The sequence below is a fragment of the Calliopsis andreniformis genome, chromosome 9 (genome assembly GCF_051401765.1).
Source record: "Calliopsis andreniformis isolate RMS-2024a chromosome 9, iyCalAndr_principal, whole genome shotgun sequence".
Classification (NCBI taxonomy): domain Eukaryota; kingdom Metazoa; phylum Arthropoda; class Insecta; order Hymenoptera; family Andrenidae; genus Calliopsis; species Calliopsis andreniformis.
In genome coordinates this window covers 17700174-17716680 of record NC_135070.1, presented here as the reverse complement: position 1 = coordinate 17716680, position 16507 = coordinate 17700174, and the positions used below count along the sequence as shown (strand labels likewise).

At 41.0% G+C, this 16507-nt stretch overlaps 4 protein-coding genes and 1 long non-coding RNA gene across 7 annotated transcripts; 3 read left to right on the top strand and 2 right to left on the bottom strand.

Moving 5' to 3' along the window:
- Nucleotides 1-321: 321 nt before the first annotated feature.
- LOC143183455 (cilia- and flagella-associated protein 263-like) lies at nt 322-2009 on the top strand. The gene is made up of 5 exons (XM_076384983.1): nt 322-493; nt 537-1062; nt 1249-1481; nt 1583-1782; nt 1842-2009. Exons 1-5 carry the CDS (start codon nt 322-324, stop codon nt 2007-2009), a joined length of 1299 nt encoding a protein of 432 aa, XP_076241098.1.
- A 1254-nt stretch (nt 2010-3263) lies between these two features.
- On the top strand, nt 3264-6397 carry LOC143183525 (angiotensin-converting enzyme-like). Its single transcript, XM_076385076.1, has 12 exons — nt 3264-3341; nt 3682-3819; nt 3882-4040; nt 4114-4213; nt 4286-4429; nt 4501-4957; nt 5016-5140; nt 5212-5387; nt 5463-5623; nt 5701-5823; nt 5901-6085; nt 6185-6397. Exons 1-12 carry the CDS (start codon nt 3267-3269, stop codon nt 6283-6285), a joined length of 1944 nt encoding a protein of 647 aa, XP_076241191.1. The 5' UTR covers nt 3264-3266; the 3' UTR covers nt 6286-6397.
- Nucleotides 6398-6643: 246 nt separating this feature from the next.
- Nucleotides 6644-8296, top strand: LOC143183132 (protein FAM210A-like). 3 transcript variants are annotated; one of them, XM_076384572.1, is made up of 6 exons: nt 6644-6772; nt 6875-7037; nt 7113-7401; nt 7474-7619; nt 7708-7796; nt 8061-8296. In XM_076384572.1, the coding sequence occupies exons 2-6, from the start codon at nt 6899-6901 to the stop codon at nt 8139-8141; spliced, it is 744 nt and encodes a 247-aa protein (XP_076240687.1). In that variant the 5' UTR covers nt 6644-6772; nt 6875-6898; the 3' UTR covers nt 8142-8296. The 3 variants fall into 3 exon arrangements, with proteins under 3 accessions (XP_076240687.1, XP_076240688.1, XP_076240686.1); XM_076384573.1 differs by having other exon boundaries at nt 6651-6807; nt 8068-8296; XM_076384571.1 differs by having other exon boundaries at nt 6651-6807.
- A 61-nt stretch (nt 8297-8357) lies between these two features.
- On the bottom strand, nt 8358-9412 carry LOC143183133 (uncharacterized). Its single transcript, XR_013002566.1, has 2 exons — nt 9060-9412; nt 8358-8847 (listed from the first exon to the last, which is right to left on the bottom strand). It is a non-coding gene; the product is annotated as an uncharacterized LOC143183133 (long non-coding RNA).
- On the bottom strand, nt 9147-14808 carry Jub (LIM domain-containing protein jub). Its single transcript, XM_076384570.1, has 7 exons — nt 12754-14808; nt 11782-11872; nt 10118-10287; nt 9982-10044; nt 9728-9910; nt 9330-9647; nt 9147-9237 (listed from the first exon to the last, which is right to left on the bottom strand). Exons 1-6 carry the CDS (start codon nt 14668-14670, stop codon nt 9426-9428), a joined length of 2646 nt encoding a protein of 881 aa, XP_076240685.1. The 5' UTR covers nt 14671-14808; the 3' UTR covers nt 9147-9237; nt 9330-9425.
- Nucleotides 14809-16507: the final 1699 nt, after the last annotated feature.

The window sequence follows — 16507 nt, the reverse complement described above, 5'->3', positions numbered from 1 at the left end:
GTCGAAAGAATTCTGTCTGTCGCAGTGTGGACCGAAGATTACAATCAGTCTGAACATAGTGAATATAAAGATCTTTGAGTAATATTCAAGTACTTAAACTTTGGTCTGCTACCACTTTTACTTTTTGATCCATTACTTTTTTGTACCTCACATATAAAACACAAAATGTCTATACGTGATAGTATATTCAGCATCGGGTCGAGGATGATTCATAGACCTCCAGACATCGATTACCACTTCGATGGTGCATATCAACTAATCCATACATATCAGTATCATCTGACTTTTATAACCTGAACAACACTTTGCTCCACTCTAGTTATGAGTACCTCAGAACTGTACCAGCTGCAGGACGAACTCTTACAGAAGATACGGATGCTGAGCATAGAAAACGATATCTATGAACGATATCTTACGCGACATGATCCTCACGTCCTGAAAAGTAAACAATTTCCTGATTGTATATTACTGAAACACTTATACTTAAAAATATGCTCACGCAAAATAATTATCAAATCTTATACTACGATGTTCAGCTATAGCATATCTCCTGGAGAGAGCGAAACTCGCCCGAAGATTAACAGTCCATCTGATGCCCAAATCCTCGCGTATGAGTTTCCACGAGAGCATCCTAAGCCTTCGTGATGGCAGACCCAGCATTATCAGCACGCCCAGTGTCATGAGCATCTTCTCCGGAAGTCGCATAGGAACGTCAAGCATATTAACGACGAAGACCATTGGCGAAACCTCGAAGTTAGCCAACAGCTTTCAATTTCCCTCTCGATTCGCTAGACCAAGTCCATCCTCTATCTTTCACGCGATCAGGATCACCATGGCGCACCGCATGACGATGGCGAACAAGGAGGTCAGTGAGATGAAAAAGAAGTTCGAAGCATTCCGAGAATCAGCCAAAAGGAAGAAAGCGAATATGAGGGCAGAAATAGAGGAGCTGGAGATCCGTGTCAGCGAGGTGCACGAAGCAAGGGAGGAATTTGAAGAGGAGATTGTTATCAGAGGCATCGATGACATAACTGGGAAGATTCCTGCTGAAAAAATTATCAGGTGACTGCATTATGTTCACAGCATCCACCTGAAATTGTCGAGGCACTCTTCAAACCAATCAGACGTTCTGGAAATAAAATCCACGTGTCCCCTTTTACCTCCATTGACTACTTTTGCTCTTAAATATCGAGGTTCCACTCTTAACCGCATAACAAATATGCTTTTCACGCGTGAGGCGGCCTAAAGATTCATCGAGGAGTGGCTGAGATCGGCGAACATGATAATAGAGAGGCTGAGGCTGAAAAGCGCGACGATAAGGATGCAGATCAAGAAGGCTAGACAGCAGCTGATACAGAGAGAGGAGCTCGGCGAGACGCTCCACGCCGTTGACTTCGAACAATTGAACATCCAGAACAAGGATTACGTAAAGATGATCGAGGAAAAGAATCACTACGTGCATGAAATGAAAAGAATCGCAGGTGAACCATGATCGACCTATAATGAGTTTAATCCTTATCACAATAAGTCACATTCAAGGGTCATGGATTAAAGGAACTAACTTAGGAATCTATTTCTCCAGGGCACTATCACTTGAAATTAACCCAACACAAACAGAAGCTCGGCGATCTTATGCAGAGACTAAATGGTGTCAGAAAAGAGATCGCGCTAAAGCAGCAGCAAATCGAACAGTTGGAGACTGACCGTGCGGAAGTAAGTGTTTATGTGATGAAAAAGAATAAGGTGCTGGAAGAATTGCTAAACTTTATGGATAACCACACTGTAAGTATTATGTGCTCATAAAAAATGGACAATTTTGTACTAATACAATTTTTGCCCAGGCACCTGACGTCCTAGACTTCGTGAGACTGCAGATAGAAGTTCAAGAGTTGCAGAGGACCTACAAGCAGCTAAGCAGGCGTAGAGATATTCAGAAAATAATATTTCAGTCTTACAAGAAGCAGATTCAGCATAAGGCTGAAGCTGATGATCTTAAGTGGGAAGAGTAACCCTTTGGAGAGTACTTGATAGCTCCTCAAACCTCCATTTAACTTGTTACCTGTGTTGTTACCTACAAAGAAGTAGGTAACACATTTTTAGTTGTACGATTCTAATACCTTGACCTCTCATCGCTATTAACTTACCCTGCTTTCGAATAGCATTACGGTCTTTGAAATCGCTCCCATCCGTCCACCATAAAATTCTTCGTTGGAACTCAGGGACACAATTATATCTGTAAAAGAAGTTACGCAGCTCTGCACCGTCCCTGGTTGCGCCAGCAGGATAATTGGAGTTACGGTGCTTGTCTAGAAGACGAAGGAAATGAGGAACCACTATCTACTTTCGATGATACTTTCCATGTATATATGTATATTTTAAAAAATATAATAATAAGTTAAAATGAAGTCTGTGTATAGCTACACATCCCCAATTTTAATTCTGCTGGTGTTCCCCAAGACTGTAATAGATACAGCAAGAGTGGATATGATTTGTGGATGTATTATTAATTTTGTTCGAAATTAATTTACTTCTGTTTGAGAATTAGAGGCGTGTAAAGTTATGTATGCGACAAGAAGTTCGAACTGAACCAAAGATGGAAGGATTTTGGCGTGTGCCACGGTGTGTTGGATGGTCACGCTTCACGCACTGACGATGCCTGTCCCTTCCTCTTTTCGCCCGTGGAATATCCGTCCCGGAAGACCATGTCTCTTTCCACGGCGATTCAGTTTTGCCGCGACGACAACATCGACGTACCGAATGTTCGATGAGCTGCAGATTTGAAACTGGCATCACCTAAAAACTAAATCGCATTTTTGTAATCATTCGAGGAATTTCCACCTACGATATAGGACACCTCTTCAGGGAACAGTAACACAATTCTTCTACGCGCAACAATGTGGTCAAAGATAAGGATCTTCGCAAACTGAGAACTTTTAATAATAATAAAAAAACTATTAATTAACGAGGATAACAGGGAAGTCTAAATTTGTCATGAAAAGTGACTAAAAATCTATACTTTAAAGGTACAATATAAAAAAGGTTGAATAGTGGAAATAAAAAACTAGCTGCAGAGTTGAAATGGCAAGATCCGTATGCTCAGTGGTGCATAGAGAAACGATTGGTCAACATCCTGACTTTCTGTTTTGAATGTGCCCGAACACGCCTGGATTCCATTTTCAATGAGCGTGAAAATCAATTTCGAGAAAGTTCAACAGCTTTCTCAATCTGTTTGACTGATTTCTTCGTTGCTTTTAGAAGTGGCAAGGATGACAGTCGCGGGAAAATTAATCGTCGTTTTGGTCTGTTCATTTTCGAGAGGAACATTTAGCAAGTATTTGGAGGTAAGTGACTAGAGTGTGTGAAGAGATATTTATTTCATATTAATGGTGATTTGAAGATTATACGCTTTGATAGAAAGCTGTTTAGTCGACACGCTTGGGGAGAGACTTATTCTCTGGAAGATATTAGGTCAGAGTCGCATTTAAAATTCTAATTAGATCGTGTTCCGTGCACTTGTGGTATCTAGGTTACTAGGATCAGTTTGAAACTATTTTTGAACTAAAAGTGCAGAAAAATATATTTCATAATTCACATATTAGTTAAAATGAAAGTTTTTCTAGTGATCCCTATGGAAATAGACTTCTTTAATAATTAAAGCTGCCTAATTTGTATTCTTTAAAGGGTATGAACGTGAATTTAGGAGATGCCTTGCAGTTTCTCCGAGAATACGACAGCGAAGCTTCTGCCATGTGCACGAGGGTAGTAACAGCACAGTGGAACTTCGCTACAAACGTCACTGAAGTCAATCGTCGGAGAATGGTAACTATAAAGCAGCAATAATTTTGATGCCGCCAATAAACTGTGTTACTGCGTTTCGGTAGTTAGAGGAGCAGGCGTTGAAGCTAAAATTCGATAGAATTTCCTGGCGCAAGGCTGTTAGTTTCGCTTGGAGTCGAATACCAGACCCTCTTGCTAGAAGAGAGCTTAAACTGATTGCCATAAAAGGCAGGAATTCTCTCAGTGATGACAAATTTAATGAGGCAAGTGGCTAATTTATTTAAAGCCCATTTCATGAATCCAAAAATCTTAATAATAATATTAATCGATTTATAGCTGCACAGTCTAATTGTTGAAATGAAGGAAATATATGCAAGGACAAGGTTGTGCCCCTATAGAAATATAGGTGCAAACTGTGACCTAAGTTTGGACCATGGTTAGTCATCGGCCACCCGCAATTAATGACTTGTAAATAGTCAACAACTTATTCACATATTTTTATGTCTAGATGTCAATAAAATAATGGCTAAATCCAAGGACTACGATGAACTGCTGTACTACTGGCATGCCTGGCACGAAGCCATTGGACCCCAACTTAAGAACAAGTATATGAGATACTTGCAACTAGCGAATGAAGCAGCCAGATTAAATGGTGAGCAAATAATTCTCCATTTTATACATATATTGTCCTATGGTTTTACCTATGTCTTATTTTCTCTTCAGGATTCGAGGATGCAGGCGATCAGATGAAGGAACTCTTCGAAGATGAATACTTCCAACAGAACACTGCGGACGTAATGTCGTCCATAATGCATCTGTACAAGAATCTCTTTACCTATGTGAGGACAAAATTGTTCGAGAGGTATGGTGATAAAATAAGAAGAGACGGTCCTCTTCCTGCACATGTGCTTGGCAACATGTGGGCCCAAAACTGGGAGGAGCTTTTCGACCTGGTGCAGCCATTCCCAGCAAGTAGAAGACTTGATGTCACTTTGGACATGATGATCCAAGGATTTACGCCTCTAAGAATGTTCCAGATAGCAGAGGAGTTTTTCACTTCTTTGGGAATGAAGCCGATGCCACCTGAATTCTGGAGGTTCTCAATGTTCGAGAAACCAATTGACAGAGAAGTGAAGTGTACTCCAAGTGCGTGGGACTTTTGCAACAGGGTCGACTACAGGTATTCTTCAGCAGTTAATAAATGGTTAATCAATAAATTATATATACGTATCTTACAGGATCAAGCAGTGCACGAGGGTGACAATGGAGGATCTGCTGTCTACCCATCATGAGATAGCACGATTACAGTATTATTTGCAGTATAGGGATCAACCACTACTGTTTAGGAACGAACCGATTCCAGGTGACAAGAAGCATTATGCACACTGTTCATGAATAATTAATTAAATATTAAATTTTTATTCAAAAACTTAGGATTTTTTGAAGCTGTCAGCGATGCTATAGGTCTCTCCATTTTCACACCTCAACATTTAAGCAAGATCGGTCTACACGATAACTCCACCGACGATTATGGAAACAGTATTAATTTTCTGATGCTAATGGCTCTTCGTAAAGTCGCCTACATGCCATTTGCCTACATAGTAGACGAGGTTTTGCATATTTCATTCATAATTGCAAGAGTAAGTTTCATTCAAGCACTACATATATTTTTTTTAATATAAAAGTGGAGGTGGCGCGTCTTGAGCGATGGTGTCACGGATATGACAAACAAATGGTGGGAATTGAGACTACAATATCAAGGAATCGTGCCACCAGTGCCACGATCTGAAAGAGACTTTGATCCAGCCTCGAAGTACCATGTTCCTGCAGACGCTCTTTACGCTAAGTATGACAGAGGTTTCTGAATACAAAAATCTCTGTATCTTCAACAGAATTCTAGAATTTAATCCATAATATTTATAGATACTTCGTCGGGGTGGTACTGCAGTTTCAGTTGTTCGAATCTCTATGTGAAATAGCGAGTCACACTGGTGATCTACACACCTGCGATTTTTATAGATCACGAGAGGCTGGGAGATTGCTGTCGTGTGTATAAATGTTGCCATAATTAATTACTACATATTACAGAACTAATATACATTGTCCTACTATTTTTCTTTCAGTGATGTCTTATCAATGGGCTCCTCCAGATCATGGAAAGACGTTGTGAGACAGATGACAAGAGGTAGAACGAATAGAATGGATGCTGGCGCTATGCTGAGGTATTTCGAGCCTCTGAATCAATGGCTGAAACGACAGAACGAAATGGAACCTGTCGTCGGATGGATTACGAATCGCGAAGACACAGGTGAGTTTATAAATAATATCGATCTCTTTCTATAGAGGCCGAGTTATGAAATGCACTAATAATATCTCACGAGTGCAGATTTGTCTCAATTTGTTTCAGCCCTGTTTTTTCACTGGTACCAAAATGGCGCCCAAAACGTCACCTCGCGCTTATCACTTTCATTGGTTCTGATTGTTCTAAAGATTTTAATATATTGGTAGACAGATATCGTAGCAAAAAGTATGCAATACAAAATATTCTTGTACATAATATAAACAGTATGTAAATATCTCTGACAAAACCTTGACCCCATATGCTGTATACTAAAATGTTGCATCCATATCGTACCTAAATGAAATGAATATTTAATATTTACGTATTTATTGTACTATTAAAGTATTTCATGTATTAAATTTATTTATAAATGATCTATATCCTGTTTTATTACTGTCAGAATATTGTTCAACAATCATTTGTCAAGCTTTCTGACATATTTTGCGATGAACTTTACCGCCGCCTGGGAACCATCTAAGTATAGAATCCCGCCAGATGGCGCTGCATCTGCTTTGGTTACTGATTTACTGAACGTACTTTTACAGTGCGTAATATGGAAACATGTGAGATGATAGGAGTTTTCGTGAATATATTTATATAGTTTTAAAGATTACCAGCTCATGCCAACGCCGCTCAAAGTAGACAAATTACTCCGTAAGTCCTGCCCAACGTGTGTACATAAACATAAGGTATTTAAAATATCGGAATCGTAATACGTCATAGTGGAAGCAACTAAACTTGTAGTTTATTGGTTAGAAATAACAGCGGTCGTTTTCGAAAATGGAGGTGATTCTTGGCCGAAGTATGAGATTCGCCAGCACCTTAGGATTTAACCCAATGTTCGTTACCAAAAATTGTTTGGAGTCGGTACGATTTATGCAATACGCCAACACAAGGCGTTGGAAGTTAAAACTCTGCGGTAGGTGAAACCACGATTACTTCGATAACTCTCTGCGACGAAGAACGAGTGTTATCGATGTTCTTTCGATTTCAGAAAGGTACCCGCGTTATGGGAACCTGTCGCGTAATTCTGTCCCGTTTTTCAATCGTATTCCACATGAATTACCAATTAAGTATAATGTCAGTAGAAATGATATCCCAGTGGCAAAGTACTGTGACTCAAAGCAAAGTAGAAGTGACAACCTGAGTGCAGAACCACAGAAGAAAGTATCAGTATTTGTTAAGATGAAGCAGATGACTAAAGATTATTGGCATATCTTGGTGCCAGTGCATATAATCACTTCCCTGGGCTGGGTTGCAATATTTTATTTAACGATTAAAAAGTAGGCATTAATGTTGCATTGTATCGAATAGTTAATATAGGTTGTCATATTATCTTTTGCATATACTTTCAGCGGGGTGGATATTGTAAAGCTGTTGGAAGTTATGAATTTTAGTGAGAAATATCTAGAAATGATCAAAAATTCCAGTGCTGGAAACTGGGCCTTAACTTATGCCTTATACAAGATATTCACACCTTTTAGATATACACTCACTATAGGTAATTAAACAACAGCAATCATTAGAAATATTGAACTTAAAAAAAAAATGTACGAGTTCCGATAATGATATGGATATGTCATACTTAGGACTTACAACAATGGCTATCAAACAGCTTGCCAAATCAGGATTAGTGAAACCTTTGCCATTTGGTAAACAACGTCAAGTAGTACCCAAGGTATTACCATATAAATTGCCCTCTATTCATAGTGGACAAAAAACTGACTCTGATATTTATCTGAAATATTTGTGTTCTCTTGTTCTTTTTACATGCTTACATGATATAACCTATGTGTGATCCTCTGTGTAGGTTTCTACTACATTACTAGAAATTAAAATTTTATTTTAGGCTTTTACACTTCTTTCCTTTCATGTGCTTCTTGTAATTGTGTATAATATACTATAGTAAAACATATAATAAATTTATTTTAACATATTACAGACAACAGAATCAAATAAATGTGTGAGTTCGAGTACGAGCACGCACAAGACAGAACGACATACGGAACCTCCGAAAACGTAGCGGTGGATGGAACAGGGCTGACTAATTTTGATCTGGATTTAGGGTTTCGGTTTTCTAGAAACCTGAGACGTAAATGCGAGAATGGACGTGTGGTACATTGTCTCTTGTAAATGTGTAATATGGTGTTACGAAAAAAAATCTCGTGTGTAAAATTACATCGGAAATCTTTCATTGATTCCCCTCCTCGACTTCCGTCAATCATTTCATACAACTTCATCTTGATTAGGTATACTTTCCTTTATTGAACAGCCGTCTTCTCTTACATACCATGTATACATTTAAATAACATTGTACTTTTTATCTACAATACTCGCAGCATAAACCTAACCTAGACACAAAGACGTCGATTACTCCTGAAATAGCAATTTTTTGGCAGCACAAGTTGTGCGTTGTAAACGTGTAAAATTGCAGCGATGCACCGAACCTTACTCCATACTTTTATTCACTTAAAGATAGAATTCGTATAAATTTTGAATTCTAGTCGACCAGCTCGTTAATTCCTGAGTGTATCTATAGTTCTCAAGAGTATTGCATAAGTTCTCGTACTAGCGACCAATGTGTAATCTATTGTCGTAATAAATACTGTTTAGCAATCGCGATACATCAAGTATGGTATGGTATGATATGCCATCCTCGTCTGATCGTCTCGTCTTAAACGCGCCCAAAAATCTTAGGTCTCGATTGTTGAGATTTATCTTCGGTGATTCTTATCAAACCAGACGCGTCAAAAGAATACAATTTTGTATATATTATATACACGAATTAAAGTAAAGAATCATTACCTAACAATATGTAATTATTATGCTAATATATCACAGTTGCCTGCGCAACTCGCTCATTCTAATGAGACCACTGCATCAGCGTGCAGTACGTTCGGACAAATAAATAAAGACCACATATATTAAATATACCACTTACCTATATTAGTAGCTGTCAATGGAAAATTGTTCATCACGTATCGCGACGATATAATATTACTAAAGACATCGAATATCTGAATGATCCCAAAGGGCAGTGTAAGTATTTCGGTTCTGTAAATAGCCAGTCTTGGTATGTTTATCCTATCCTCCCACTTGGAGGAACAATAAAGCTATAACTGTTCGTAGGCGTAGATTAATTTGAATGTAGATCGATACCTGACTTCTCTACTAAATTTATACCGCATAGATCGATGGACAAGTAAGTTACACCTTGGTAATCAACGTGTTCCGTTCAGTCAGCTGTTGGACACACGTAATTCAGTACATTTTCGGCGAAATGCTTAAACACGGAAACTTATTTAACTTAGCCCATAAATTGATAGCTAGCTGAAACTGGTTGCGGTGCCCTGGGCTGTGTGTGGGATATGCGTTGGATGTGACACGCACGACACATGAGCCTACCGTCGAGTGGGTAGCATCGTTTGTCCGGTTCGTCGGTCAATTGCATACCACAATCCTCGCAAACGTAGCAATCCACGTGAAAATCTTTGTCCATAGAAACAACCCTCACAGTTTCCTCAGTACCCTGGAAAGTGGATAACGTCGACCAACGTTACAAGTGTCCCTAGGATACACACCTCATCATGCTACAAGCAACATGCTTACTTCAACAGGAGTAATCCCCTTTCCGCAAGAGGCACACTTAGGCGCGAACATTCTGTGGTAATCGTTCACGCAATAGATTTTATTATCAACGTCTACCGTGAATGGGACACCGTCGAGGCACTCGTTGCAGACGCAACATCTGAAGCACCCAGGATGATAAGATTTCCCCATTGCTTGCAATATCTACAAACATGTGATACTTATGTAAATGTGAATCCAATTGCGAGTCATATTGGTACTATCAGCTGAATTACCATTTCCATAATAAGGTGACCGCAGATCGCGCACTTCTCGGCCGTCTGTTGGAAGCCGGAGTACTGCAGACAAAACGACGTGTGAGCTGTGTCATCATGTCATTGACGTACTCACCGCAATTATTGTCTTACGTACCAAATAATCTTCCTCGCAGTAAACCCTCCCGTGGACGTTATAGAACGCTTTGCCGCGCAATGCTCTTCCACAGGAACAGCATATAAAGCAATTTGTGTGATAAAGGTTGCCCATGGCTTGGCAGGCCTGACCTGCCCCAGTTACTTTTTCACCGCACGTGTGGCAAATACCTGCCAAAAACCATCAGCTTTTAAAAAAAAAACAGTTTAAAATGCACCATACATTTTGCATCAATAATGTTTCAATGGTTAGTTCTTGGTGTCGCTGCTGGATGATCAGGAGAATGTTTTATCAACGTTGAAAATATACGTGATCACGATCGAATCGAGTTCCATTGGTAAGGTTTAAAAATACCCTCGTCGACATCCGACAATACGATCCGCTCTTCAGGGTCAATAACTGTCAGAATCACGAACGTATAGGAACACGATACAAGGGAAGTAGTCGGGTGAAACGAACTCACAGCTCTCTATGGGTAACACAGGACCTGCCATCCCTTCGCTGAGGATCCTTTATCCCTCATTCGCCGATCGTGACACTTGTAGTTTCGATTTTACGGCTTGGTCTCGCTAGGCCAGTCCTGTTCGGACTAGAAGCCGCCAACGTGTCGGACTGGTCTATCTATAACGAGATTAGTTACCGCGGCGAGCGCGACCTGGCCACGGCAGTTTGTCGTGTACAGGACGTTACACGAAGAATAGAACTCGTGTAGAAAAACGAAGAGGAACACTAGGCTCGCCTAAACGCCAGCCACTTCTCGACTGACATCGGCTCGCTCGGCTGAAGTTCCTGTCCGCTCGCGCGGTCTTTCAATTCCTTATTGCCTGTATTAGGCTACGTTCAAATGAAATCAAATGTCGCGTGAACATGCTCTAGATAGGTGATCCACGAAACTTGGAAAGGCAGTATGTCCTTGCGAAAATGAACTTAGGTACTCTCAAAATTTTGGACCTGATCTGAACTCTATTGCTTAGGTTTCCATCTAGACCTACTCATCAATATCGTAACAGTTATACCGCTTCAGGATTATGTCTTTCCACCGCCAAGGCATTTTTGCCCCAACCATACGCAAATGTAATTGATATTGGGGGAACTGTCCAATGTGAACACTACCTTACAACGATCGGATACACTCTCGGTTCAAGGGAAAGAGACGGATGTGTGCGTGCACCTAACAAATGCACATAACGCGCACACTTGTGGCGCTTCACGTAGGTGCGAAGAGCACGTAGGTGGAAACGAATGGACCGAGAGTGAATGTCAACGAAACGTCGCATTAAAAAGTTCCGCGATACACTGAAACTCGACTCCATTTTCCAAAACCGGTCTACCGGGGGACTGGTGCCGTGGGAATTGGCACGCTGCTTTTTATTTCTTCCCAGAAGTATCTCGAATTATGGATTGGAATGTGTCAGAAGAATTAAGTTCCGTAATGACGGAATTACGCAAAAATGACTGCATCTTGATGAGTTTCGATCGATTAGCGAAGACACTAGAGATACAACAGGTGTATCTAAGTCTATGTAAACATTGAATCTGCAACCAACGTGGTACATGTGCAACCGGAAGTTGTTGCATGGGAAGTCTTAATAGACTAGCATAACTTCATAAATATTTGATGACTGTGCAAGAGGCGTTCGATGTTTACGATGATCGTTCCTTACCGAAGTACTCCCCTTCCTCTTCTTGCTTCTCCATCTCTTCTTCCAGCTGTCTTGTCAACTCTTCTATTTTTCGTTCTGCCTCGGTGGGCCCCTGTAAGAAATAAATCGCATCCCGTGTTGCGATCAATACTGACAAATGTTGCCATAGATCGGGATGGGATTTCGTCACAGGAGCGCGTACGAAAATTGCAGGATTGACGTGCAGCCATGTTAACGTGAAGGTAAAAAAAGAAGTTCATAAAACGAATATTACATGCTTCGTGAGGATGCGTGCAACGAATGAATAAAATATTATGTGTGTATCTGTGTACGACTACACAATGCTTGTCAGGAGTGAACAATTTACAGCTTGTGATTCAACGCTAGTTCGGAGAAAAAACTCGTCAGGAATGGTAAGATATCTTGAAATGTTCAAATGTCGTTTCGCAGTGGACTCCAGAGTATGTCGCAAATAGAAACGGAGAACATTTATCAAGTTGTTTTAAATAATATTGCTGTTCGAATATCCGCTAATCTTATCGGTACATGGGGGTCAGTCGTTATGTAAAATAGAGATAATGGTCGACATAAGTGAGATCATCGTTTAAATAAAAGCAACAGAGGCCTTTTCGTAACTTCGTACGAGGTTCTAGTTTACGATGTTTTACAAGCAAAAAGAGGAAAAAGGAACATAAAAACTCATATTTTTCAGAACCCATTTTAAATGAGAATCCATGCCAATAAAATTGACAAATGTTACGTGCAAAATCGGGCATCATTTCTTTCATATGAAATCAGCATGCAAGTACACGAACGACTGGCATTCGGCCAAAACAAGTCGAAAGCAGCGATGCGTTCCCTTAACCCAATTAACGTGAGTACAGCGTTACATTGTGGCTGACTATTACAAGCACAAAAGGATAAAGAGACATCCGTTAGTGGTGCAGGAATGTTAGTATTTCTTTCTTAACGTATGAGCCAATTTCTTCTTACTGAAGGTCTAGGTGGTATAACATTGTAGGGCAATAGTCCTTTCCCTGACGTTGGTTTCACTGGCGGACTGACCGATTTTCTTTCCTCTGGTTCTGGTTCAGACGGCCTTTGTAACACAGGTACACCTGAATTCAAGAGAACTGGTCCAGCTACCCCACTAGTCACCCCTGGAGGAAGACTAGTAATTCTAGGACCATGAACATTTGGATCAGACTCAGTAGGAGCAGTTGTTGCACTAGTTACTGCTGCCTGTACTTGACCACGAAGAGGACTTCCCATTGTATTGTTTGAAGAAGGTGATACATGTCTTGGTGAATTAATTGCATTCTGTGCAATTGTATCTGGTGGTAGGGGATTATGAGTTGGACTTGTTTTTGGGGAACCTCTCACACCATTATTGGCTATGATTCTGGAAGAATCACTACGACTGGGGGAGAATATGGGTGGTGCTTTTGTTTCAGAAGGATCATGTGCTTCCTGAATATAATTTCTGTCACTCTGCAGATTGCTTAGTCTTAAATGTTCTGCTGAACGATTGGAGGAATAAATTGGGGAGTTTCTAGCAGGAAATTCTGATCTAAGTTCTTGATGGTGATAATTTCTTTCATTTGGTGATAACACTCTACTTGGAGAATAACAAGGAGAATTACGGCAGGCAGTTTGTTCTCCTTGCCTTCCACTGTAGACTGGTGAATTTCTGGCTTGAGTCTCTCCAGTAATACTTGCATTTGTATTTCTTGTTGTTGCGTCTACATATGGTTTATAACTCTGAGGACTGTCTTGTCTGTATTGTGACTGTTGTGCATTCTCTATGTGATTTGTTGCCCTGAATCCATGCTGTCCACTCATGGTATTATCCAAAGAGCTACGGTAGTGATGTGGTTCTGGAGGTAAACGTATTGGTGGAGATTCACTGTGGTAAGGGAGGCCAGACCTAGGAGAATGTTGTTGCTGTGGGTCTGAACTATAACTAAAGCTTCTTGTTGGTGTCTGCAATTCTGACGGTGGAACATAAGCACTTCTGCCAGCTTGGTGATCCAGTGATGCTGAAGATCCTTGTAAGTACCTCGAGGAATCAACAGAGCGTTGTAAGCTGGAGCCATCGTAACTCTGACCACGTATATTGCTTCCTCTTTGTTGCGTATACGACAAACTCTGTGTCATACCTCGCTGGTTTTGTGCTTGACCTACTTTTCCAGTCATCACAACGTAGTCACTGCCATTTATGGTAGCTGGGTGATAATAATTAGGTGGAACTTGAGGGCCTGGTTTATTTTGCGTGTTCTCTGTGTAATGTACCTCCTGAATATTCTCATAAACAGGTGGAGCTTCATACGGAGGCAACTCTTTTGCAGGTGACACAGACTGGTATCGGTTCCCAGTGGGCACTTGTGGTTGTGCTTTCCTAAAAGTAGGCTCGTAAGACTCACTGGCTAATGAGCCTCGAGGACTACTCTTAGGACTTTTCCTTGATTCCACTGGATGATAATATGGGGGATGGGGTTGATTTTGCTGTGGATAATAATCTATATTCTCATAAACTGGTGCCTGCTGATGACTCATGCGGCTTTGATTTTGCTGCTGCTGCTGTGCACTTATCTGCTCCACAGGTTTTGGTGTAGCGAACCTGGAAGCAGCTATGATGTTCTCACGCTCGTACAACTTATAATCAGTTGTTGAGGCTTGTCTGCAGCTCTCAGAGTTCCCCTCAATGAAGCTCTCAATAGCACCAACTGGTCTACCAGGCCCTCTAGCATCGTTCCTATTGACGGCATTCCTCGACACGGGTACCTGGGCCTCGGGTCGCGATCCTGTGACCCTACCGGTACCCGAAGCACCGCCGGCGTCATTAGGTTCATCCCCAAGATGCAGATAACCTAGCTTTTGTACGTAGGAAGCGTCGGCCGAGTTGCACATTGGCAGTGATTCACACGAAGGCGATCAATGGTAATAAAGAAGAGCGTTCGTGCTTGTGAACGTAGAAATTGCTCGCTGGTACCGTTCAGATTCACGAGTTCGTGTTATCATAGCAAATCGTCACAAAGAGATCCGACATCGTTCTCGAACGCTGAATCAGCTCAGTGGTCGTCGTTGTCAAATCGATCTTCGTGCAACAGAATATGACCCTCCCCTTCCAACTTGTTTTCACTTGCACTGCTTTTCGTGCACACTCTCGTGATTCTCTCACAGAATGCGACGAAACACGACGGACGCACAGTGTCGAAGAGTTTGCTCGACCAAATCAGGGCCGTTTTTCCCCCACGATTTTGGGATACGCCCCACGATTACTGCGCCTCGATCACGCGTCTCCTCTTTTTCGATAACCGTCGAGTCAATCGGTGAATCACAGACTCTCTTTCCGCACCAAAAATCACCACCTGCGAAAATTCACACGATACGCACACACATGCACCCCGCACGCATCGTGGTTCGTCAAACCAGATACCTGCGAGACATTTTCCCCTGCTACGAGTCACACAACGAATTCGTTTGTGTTTTTGAACCTCGTCACAGTGTGGCGCTGCATTCGTAACTCCGAACTGCTACTCCTACTTCAGACAAGTAAGGTTCCTAGTTTCATATCCTATCCAACCTTATCGATTCAGCCTAGGATACGATGTGCTTCTCAAGCTACTGTTCGTAAATACAGGGGGCGTAAGAGAACCAATTACGCTTCGTGGAGACATTAAGCATACTATGTAACACAAGAAAAGAAGAGATGAAGAGATGAAGAGATGAAGAGATGAAGAGATGAAGAGATGAAGAGATGAAGAGATGAAGAGATGAAGATATGAAGATATGAAGAGATGAAGAGATGAAGATATGAAGAGATGAAGAGATGAAGAAAAGAAGAGACGAAGAAAAGAAGAGATGAAGAAAAGAAGAGACGAAGAAAAGAAGAGACGAAGAAAAGAAGAGACGAAGAAAAGAAGAGATGAAGAAAAGAAGAGACGAAGAAAAGAAGAGATGAAGAAAAGAAGAGACGAAGAAAAGAAGAAATATATATGGATTAAAAAATGAAGAAATGAATAATTAGAAATTACTTGAACCTCTGTAACTTGAAGGTAAAGAGTTTCACAAATGTAAAAAAATGTAATTTCCATTGTGGAAATATTTTTTAAGATCCTCTACGTGTTTAAGATCCATCAACTCCTTCTGGTTTTCCTGAAGTAAATCCATGGGGCGAATATACGTGCATCTAAATTAAGACATCGTCAAAAACAGGTGGCCACTTCGCTCAGAATCGTTCCCCTCTTTTATTAGTAGTACGTAGAGAGGAAAGTGCATTCGATTGTGCCCAAAACAGGTTTTTTCAGGACCTCCCTAGGAAGAGAATGAACGGGTCGACAGGTAGAGATGCAGGACCTTGTCCCGCGCGCCATCATGCAGCCACGAGCCCCGTGTTCGGCATAATAATGCAGTGTAAATTCAATGCATCGTTCGTAGTTTACACTTACACGGTTAACACGGAGAAATTATCTATCAGGAACATCACTGAAGTAGCTGGTTTTCAAGGAACGCATTTAGCGAGCAAAAGATTCTAAACGCATCTATCTGGAATGACTCCCCTGTTCTTCCTTGAAAATTAAAGCGATGACATTGCTTGTTAGCTGGTTGACTCCAGATTCGGTATAGAAGATGCCTTGTTTGCGATCGTATTACCAGTATCAGGGGATCGATGGATTCTCAGAATGAAAGGAGCAATTAAATTAATCAAGCGTACACAGTGTATCGCATTTCATCTCCGTCCTCC

Excerpts from the sequence above, each read along its gene's own strand:
- LOC143183132 (XM_076384572.1), top strand. The coding sequence starts at position 6,899 with ATGGAGGTGATTCTTGGCCGAAGTATGAGATTCGCCAGCACCTTAGGA. Across the intron at positions 7,620-7,707 it reads TAGATATACACTCACTATAG|GACTTACAACAATGGCTATC; the intron begins GTAATTAAACAA and ends TGTCATACTTAG. Across the intron at positions 7,797-8,060 it reads AACGTCAAGTAGTACCCAAG|ACAACAGAATCAAATAAATG; the intron begins GTATTACCATAT and ends AACATATTACAG.
- Jub (XM_076384570.1), bottom strand. The coding sequence starts at position 14,670 with ATGTGCAACTCGGCCGACGCTTCCTACGTACAAAAGCTAGGTTATCTG. Across the intron at positions 11,873-12,753 it reads TTATACCACCTAGACCTTCA|GGGCCCACCGAGGCAGAACG; the intron begins GTAAGAAGAAAT and ends TATTTCTTACAG. Across the intron at positions 10,045-10,117 it reads ACTGCGAGGAAGATTATTTG|TACTCCGGCTTCCAACAGAC; the intron begins GTACGTAAGACA and ends TTTTGTCTGCAG.
- LOC143183525 (XM_076385076.1), top strand. The coding sequence starts at position 3,267 with ATGACAGTCGCGGGAAAATTAATCGTCGTTTTGGTCTGTTCATTTTCG. Across the intron at positions 4,430-4,500 it reads TGAAGCAGCCAGATTAAATG|GATTCGAGGATGCAGGCGAT; the intron begins GTGAGCAAATAA and ends TTTTCTCTTCAG. Across the intron at positions 5,624-5,700 it reads GCAGACGCTCTTTACGCTAA|ATACTTCGTCGGGGTGGTAC; the intron begins GTATGACAGAGG and ends TAATATTTATAG.
- LOC143183455 (XM_076384983.1), top strand. The coding sequence starts at position 322 with ATGAGTACCTCAGAACTGTACCAGCTGCAGGACGAACTCTTACAGAAG. Across the intron at positions 494-536 it reads ACACTTATACTTAAAAATAT|CTATAGCATATCTCCTGGAG; the intron begins GCTCACGCAAAA and ends TACGATGTTCAG. Across the intron at positions 1,482-1,582 it reads TGAAATGAAAAGAATCGCAG|GGCACTATCACTTGAAATTA; the intron begins GTGAACCATGAT and ends CTATTTCTCCAG.